The 8127-nt window shown below is 36.0% G+C and overlaps 1 protein-coding gene across 2 annotated transcripts; it reads right to left on the bottom strand.

Moving 5' to 3' along the window:
- Positions 1 to 295: 295 nt before the first annotated feature.
- LOC111367060 (kinesin-like protein KIN-12F) lies at positions 296 to 6943 on the bottom strand. 2 transcript variants are annotated; one of them, XM_022987755.1, is made up of 16 exons: positions 6521 to 6943; positions 6143 to 6277; positions 5891 to 5974; positions 5670 to 5798; positions 5523 to 5582; positions 5374 to 5427; positions 5174 to 5266; positions 4789 to 4884; positions 4258 to 4406; positions 3641 to 3790; positions 3232 to 3361; positions 2141 to 3142; positions 1962 to 2060; positions 1739 to 1876; positions 865 to 1656; positions 296 to 794 (listed from the first exon to the last, which is right to left on the bottom strand). In XM_022987755.1, the coding sequence occupies exons 1-16, from the start codon at positions 6827 to 6829 to the stop codon at positions 543 to 545; spliced, it is 3672 nt and encodes a 1223-aa protein (XP_022843523.1). In that variant the 5' UTR covers positions 6830 to 6943; the 3' UTR covers positions 296 to 542. The 2 variants fall into 2 exon arrangements, with proteins under 2 accessions (XP_022843523.1, XP_022843524.1); XM_022987756.1 differs by having other exon boundaries at positions 3232 to 3355.
- Between the last annotated feature and the right edge of the window lie 1184 nt (positions 6944 to 8127).

Raw genomic sequence — 8127 nt, 5'->3', positions numbered from 1 at the left:
GTTGAATCTTTAATTTTCTGCACTGTTTTACTTTAGGCCGTTTCTGATTTACTTGCTTCTCAATTTGATATTGTGTGACCCTTGCCTTTTAGATAGAATTTGAAAATCCAGTATTTTAGATCGAGTTGGGGTTATTCCAACACAAATCCTTTCCATCAACACGACATCAATAAAACTTTTAAACAATTCAGAAATATTTCTAACTAGTGCAAACTTAGATTAGATCAATCAAATAATGTGTACCATTACTCTTTGCATGTACATATAATTGTATTTGAAAGTCGAAACGAGAGACTTGAAAATGCAACAATCAAGAAATCAAACATCAATGTTTATCGCTAAAAGTACCAAAAGAGAGATTCTGACCGTCTCATTTAAAAATAAGGGTATCAATAAACTCATAAAAATAAAAAATTATTGTTGATCATCATCCCAAGCAAATATAATAATAAATGCAATGTCAGGTATTGCGAGGACCCAAGTAGGGTTCAATGCAGTGTAACTGTTGTTGAATGCCCCCATAAGCTTCATTTCATGCTTTCTCAGTAGTGTTCTTGATATATTGCCCCAAATTCTGCCCTCCAAGCCTGATCATCGTCATGCTGCAGTGTGGTTGTGTCATGGTGCATTATGTCGGAGTCTTCCCTGCATAACGGACGCAATGCAGCCTCGGGCAGTCTGCTCTCTGCCAGGTACTGTTTCATAGTGTTCATCTCCATTTTATGCTTTCTCTTTAGTTTTTCTATCTGTTTCTTTAAATTGTCATTTTCTTCTAGTATTGCTGAATTCTTCTCCTGTACAGATGTAAAAAGAATAATCAGCAAACGAGGACAATAGGATAACGTGATTAAAATTAATTCTCACCTCCGCAACTGAAGCTGCTTCCTCTACTTCTCTCAACCTAACAAGAAGTTCACCGGCAGCATGTACAGCTTCTGCTGTGTCTTTAAGCTGAATTTTAAGACTTCGATTCTCCTTCTTCAATAACTCCCTTTCCCTCTCTCTTTTCACCCTCAAAGTAGAAAGCTCTGCCACAAGGGACTTGGCGAAACGAGAACCATGACCTTTAGCCCCAGCTTTTTTAGCTGCCCTTTTCACCTCTGCTATCCCTACCATAATTGCTCGATGCTTTCCAACCAAATCATCATACTTCTCCTGCAGTTCAGCATAATGTTCAACCATTCTAGCCTGCCCAAGAACAGATCTTTTTAGTACATCATCCAATTCCTCTGTGCACTTCTTCTCTAATCTCAATTCCATCTCTGCATTTTCTGCTCTTTGACGGATGGACTCGAGATCAATCCTCAATTCATCAGTCAATGATATCCACTCACTCTCCATTTCCATCCACCTCTCTCTTTCCTTCTCGAATTCTTCCTCATTATTACCTTGAGCATATGTGCTACTTCTCCTCAACTGGATAGATTGTAACAACAAAGAGGATCTAAACCCATTGGTTGATTTGTTTGTGGGTGGTTCTGTGCATGACTTCAATTGGCTTCGAAGAATTTCAATTTCCTTGAGAAATGCCTCCCTTTCTTTCACATCAAAAGACTTCTTCATGCAAGGATCTATGTCCTCATGGACTTCTTTTATTTCACACTTCTCCTTTATAAACTCTGGCCCATGATTCTTATCATTGTCCCATGCCAGAAGCTGGGAACAAAAACCACAGATACATAAAAACATGAACAACGGACATAGATGAAATGAGGATTCAGCAAGTTCAGTTACTAACCTTATCATGACTGTTTAGCGAGTGGCATATCTCGTTTTCATGCTCATAGATTGGGGGCAGTTGGTCCTTCATGTCAGTGAGAATAGAAGAGTTACAACATCCACCGTCCTGATCATTCTTGCATTTGTATTGCTCTAGCTGCAGCAGATAAATCAGGGTATCAAAATTGTGGCATCTTGAATAAGCACTTCAGACACTTTACAACAGGAAAATAATCTATTACCAGTTGGTTTAGGTGCTCAATTTTAGCTGCTTGCTTCTTACAAATGCTATCAAGCTCCCTCTCTCTCTTCAAGGCCAGAGCTAAATCATTGTTTGTATCCTGTTAATAAGAACAAAAATCAGTAAGTTTAATGATTAGGATATAACCTAGATGTGCATCACAAACAATTTCTGACAAACCTTGGTTATTTGAGTTGCCACTCCATTTAAAATTTCTGACTTATCCACTCGTACCATCCATGTTTTCAAGCCATCCTCAACTTCTTTAGCTGCAGTAATTCCTCCACGCTTGCATTTCATGCACACAAATAAACCAGATGGTGCACCAGATGATTGTTCATCTTCTGGCAAGGTTTGAACAGAAGCATTTTCCTTATTGGTTGATGGACATGAATTGAGGGCCAAGTGTTTAAAAGAGAAGGAAACGGATGATCTAGTTGAAGCCGAGTTCTTCTTGTGACAGTCAATTATCTGTAACCCTCTGTGTAGGCTAGCAGCCAAGGGCTCCGTGGTTCCTGGAAACATTCTACTTGACTTTAAAGAGGAATTATTCTGATCACATTGTTGGTGTGACTGCTGTAACACTTCCAGATTTTTGGAAGACTCTATCACATCATCCTGTTTGGGAAGATGATTTGACGAGAAAATCATGCTTCTCCTTTGGGAATTGCTTATTTTTGGACTCTCAGATAACACAGGATCTTCCAGGACTGCAAGCTTATTGCTTCCACTGATTGATAGGCTCCTCCTTGAAGGAGAATTGATGGCCATTGATTTCTTAGAAAGGTTATCAGGGTCAGCCACTGACACATTATTATCTGAACGTAGCAATTCTCTTTGAGCTACTCTTGAATTTAGTTCTTCATTTTCACTTTCTTCCGAACAGCTTAAATAATGTTCACATGTCAAGTCTGCCTCGCTGCCTTCCGCAGAGTATAATTGGGAGCACTCTCCATTCTCAGGACTGCTTAAATTGTCGATCTGAAGTCCTAGTTCTTTCACATCTTCCTCGTTGATGCATAATTCCTCTTTACAACCATTGTCTATCCGAGGTAAGATCAGCGAACGGTTCAGGCTCAATCTTAACTGATTCAAGCTTTCACGTGCACTTCTTCCTTTGGAATGTCCAATGTTGCTTCTGAATGAGTTGCACGAACTGAACTTGGCTCTTATAAGTTGTTCCTGCATTAAATCAAGGACACAAAAACGTATTAAATTAAATGAGTATCTCCACCAAAAACGAGTCAGGAACACGTAAAAGATAAGAATACCTTCAGCTGCCGAATCTGATCGGTCAAATCATTGACATCATCTTCCGCTATTAAATTAACTATTGGCTCATTCTTCATAAGCTTTGCCCTCTGTGCAAATCTGAGTGTCCTTAAGGTTTCACCACTGCACCTTGATAAAAACAAAACAAAAAACAAAGAAAAAAGAGAGAAATGATAAGGGAAAAAATGACACAGGGACGTATGATCTGCTACCTGAAGAAAACAATGAGAACCTACCTATAGTTGATTTTGCTCAATAGTAGTGAAAAAAATAGAACAAATAATAATAATAATAATAATAATTCACAATCACCAGTATCATTATCTAGTCAAAGAACATGGACTCCAAGACCAAAGTACATCTGCAACTTTATTTCTTTATGAAAAGGAAAATTATAAAGTTCAGTACTTGTTATCAGGAGCAATGGCACAGATAATGGAGAGTTTAGCATTGCCGCCAAATGATTCTCCCAGCAGATGAGTTAGAGAGGAACTTCTAAATGATACGTCTTCAGATTTCCCATCATGACTTATTTCTGCTTTGATATTTACCAAGTGCCTGCACCAATTGCAGATATATCAGCAAATATTACCAAATTTGGTTGTTTCACATGCAACCATGAAGGAATATCTGCAGAATTAAATTTAAGATAATTTTAGCATAAAACATTGTAAAGGATCATTAAGAGTATCACAAAAACTATCTTTGAATTCTATAGCATCAATATGCTTGTTATATGTTCATTCACTACAATATTACATTTTTAAATTTTGACACCAATAAAATCTTCCAAAAAGCTTCTAACTTGGGGCACTAGTTGCTTTTGACCTAAACAAGACGGATAATATAGTTTTCAATTAATTGCTGTTAACTGGTTTAAGGGGTAATGTAATATAACTATATAAGGAAATGTTAAGTGCGAAAGGTGGAAGGAAATGGACAGAATCAGAAAACCATAAATACTGAAGATAACCAGAATCAACAGAATCAAGGGATGACTCATTACAGATATTCACTGCACATACCCTAGTTGTGACATGGACTTCTTTATGTATTTTTCTTCTTTCACGTGCTCTTTAGTAGCACCATCAAGCACATTTCTCTCAAATCCAGCCAGGTCTACGAAGCTAATTCTGCTAGTCTTAGAACTACCAAAGCACTTTGATGAGGATTCCTGAGAGGTGAAGCAAGAAAATGAATAAAGTACTGATTTCAAAATTTGAACTGAATGCCAAACAGGTTTGTTGTTACTGGATGAAAGCAAAAAAATATTAAACAAATATTAGATAGAGTGAAATTTTCGGAATAAAAGGTTACATTCTAACAGGTTTGTTATTCTTGGATGAAAGCAAAAATATACTAATCAAATATTCACTTAAGTTTTCCTTATTATGCATCTTAACAGCCATGAATATAGAGGGGAAACATTAGATTGAAAGAAGAAAACTGTGAAAGAAGTGTTTTTGTCCATGTGGTAAAAAATGGAAGATGCTACACCACATAAAATTAGATAAGTTTTAGAACTACTTGAAACTATAGCCCTTTGCTAATATTACCTTGCACCAAGACTCGATTATGCAGGTAAATATAATGTGGGATCTTGAACTCTTTGAATTTATACTTGTTGCCCCAACCTTTCTATTTGACAGTCCCTGCAGCATAAAGTAATTTGAAGTGATCATGAAAAATATAGAAGATAATTGCTGGAAGCATCTATTGAAATGACACATAACATAAACACCAATGAAAGTCCAGTAAACTCAAACTAAAAATATTAACTTTCACTCCCTCGTGTTTGCTACCTTGATTGAAGTGATCATGCAAAATATAGAAGAGAATTGCTGGAAGCATCTATTGATATGACACATAACATAAATCCCCAATGCAAGTCCAGTAAAATCAAACTAAAAATATGAACTTTCACTCCCTCGTGTTTGCTACCTTGATCAAAATTTGGGTGACATCCTCGTAGCTGGTGACATACTCTTCAGTCAAATTCTCAACATAAAATCCAATTTTTTCATCATACTTTATCTGGAACAATTCAACCATACCAGGTTAACCATAAAATATACATGAAAACTCACTTAAGCACCATCAAGAGGAAAACTACTGTTGTTTTTTCTGTCTGGAATATTCACCTCTAGATTTCTCTGTGTTGGATCAAGCAGATCCCTAATTTTCTCATTGTGCACCTGGCAGCAATATATCATCCATAACCAATTGCTCCATGCAGTAATATAAAGTCCAAAGTCATTTCATAAAATAAATATACAAATAAAACTGTTACCTCAAGAAAGGAGCACCGGCACTGATAATTTATTTGTTTACCATCAGAATTATCTTGTTCCTTCGTGAATTTAAGACAGATACATGATCATTGTCAGATCCATATAATCACTTTTCTTTTCTAACCAGATGAAGAACTATAATCTACCTTTTGAATCTCAGAGAAGAGACTCCGGAAAATGCGTGGCACAACGCCCTGAAGACCACTGACTGATGGACCATCCTCAACCATTGCACTGGGAGGTCCCCACATTGTGTAAGTCTTTCCACTCCCAGTCTAACAATAATCAACCAAGAACTTTAATTTTCAAAGTTGCACGATACACAATTACAAGAAAGCAGCAAAATTAGTTATGTGGCCAAAACTACCTGTCCATAAGCCAATACTGATGTGTTGTAACCTGCCAATGCATCCTTAACTAAACGGGTGCCAACTAATTGATACACATCCTCCTAAAATCATGGAACCGTAGATTTGTAAATCAACATTGATCCTTATATTCTGATTCTATTGAAATGTCCTTAACCTAGTTCATATGTCCTCATAAGGATATTTGGGTAAAAAAGTATTCATTGAAATTGATATGCAAACAATGAATAATTTCAGAAATAATTCCAAACCTGAGATGATTTTGAGTCTAAAACTGAATCAAATGTGTAAGTTATGTCACCAACAGATACTGAATCCTCAGAAACTTTCTTAACAATTCCATCTCCATTTCCAAAGCCATTAGCTGGCCTAATCCTCAATACGACCTACAAACATATCCAAGATCAAATACATTTGAAATTAACACAACCCAAGCAAATAGCAAGAACATTAAAATTAAATTAAACAGTATTCACCATCTAAAAATCGAAAACAGATTAGAATGATGTACCAAAATCCCCAAGAGCAAAATCTATCCCATTCAGTATTACTAGGTTAACAAATACAATTTCGATAACATTAACTATGGGATTTCATAAAAATGTAAAATTAAATTAATTTTGAAATACCTTGACCGCTGTATCTGGACCTGAAGGTAATTTTTGTTGTACAGCAGATGAGGTAAATTCTTCAGTATAGGGATTGACTTTGGTAGCGTATGATTTCTTTGGGAATGGAATTGAGGATGATAGAGAGGGATCACTAATCTGGATGTTGGGATTTACAGGTGCGATATTTTCACTGTTGAATTTGGGCCTTGAACGGTGGTTTGAATTCATCTTCTGCTTTGATTTGGAAAATAAGTTCTTGAACGGAGAAACGGAAGCAGAGATGCTTCCCAGAAATCTGTTCTCTGAGACTTCAGAATTGCACTTCATGGTTATGTAAATGTAATTCGTTACAGAAATTTGTGCGTCCGATATCTGATTGAAAGAGAAGAAAATGTTTGCACCTGAGAGTGGTATGTTGGGAGAAGAACGTCAAAAGAGTTGTAAAATGTGACCGTTGGACGATGGCTTTAGAGCGTTTAAAATTTCAAACCTATTACTGAATAACGAAAATGACCTTCCTTAATTTTTTAAATCATTTTGGGTCACAAAGTTTTTATTAGGCTCAATTGGGTTATAGGCAAGATGGAAAGTTATAAATTCCATTCATAAATTTTCAAAACATTTCGAGATGGCAAAATACACTTTTATGCCCCACACCGAATGAGATAAAGAATTTCCCATACTATTAGGTAATCGCAACGAAAATGGAGAACATGATTTTAGTCTTGTATTTCAAAACTCACTCGTCCCACTTGTAGAAAACCTCTCAATGAGGCAATGATGAACAGAGGCGGATTTAGGGGGAGTTGGGCTATAGCCCCCCCCCCCCAGCTCAATAGCTTTTTTTAAGGTATTTTTTATTTTTATTTTTGTAAAAAATCAGTTTTTTATCTGTAAATTTATTTTTTTTTGGACATAGTAACCTGATTTGAAATTTGGTAGCCGGATCTTGAATCCAATTCTGAATCCCTACCCCTGATGATGAAGAAGGCTCTTCTCGTCCTACTCTATTGTCATACCTATTTCAGGAGAAAACATTGGTATGATGATATAAGCACGCATGGTAGGACTATCCACTTAATTGATGATACATGGTTATTATATCATAATAATATATACTTCATATTTCTCAGGACTATCCACTTTATTTTATTAGTGTTTATGTATATTTTAAATTACAGATAAATAGAAATGAGCGGGATAAATAAATGGATAGTATTGATTGATCACATAAAAATATGTGGATAAAAGTTCCAAGTTCCTTATGTAATCCAAGTGGTCACACGGTCATTATAAATGGTTGAACACACAAATATGCCTCTAATTGAAATACACAAATTACATTATATAACAATTTGTCCACTGTTTAGATTAATTTCAGTGATGATCAGTAAAGCACTTACACATTTGGCCATTATGTTAACGTCTAGGTACAAGGCCAACATGGCAACATTAAAACCCATTGTAGTAAACATGTTGTTAATGAAATTAACTAGATGAAATTGTCTCTCCAAGATAAATTTCCCAACCCAAAATAACACTTTCTTCTTTCATTTAAGCCCCAAATATCAGCCGCAAATCAAATCAAATGAAATGTGAACCCAACCTAGATTTCATTTCAATTG

Source organism: Olea europaea, chromosome 18, assembly GCF_002742605.1.
Source record: "Olea europaea var. sylvestris chromosome 18, O_europaea_v1, whole genome shotgun sequence".
NCBI lineage: Eukaryota > Viridiplantae > Streptophyta > Magnoliopsida > Lamiales > Oleaceae > Olea > Olea europaea.
This window is presented reverse-complemented; position numbering and strand designations above follow the sequence as displayed.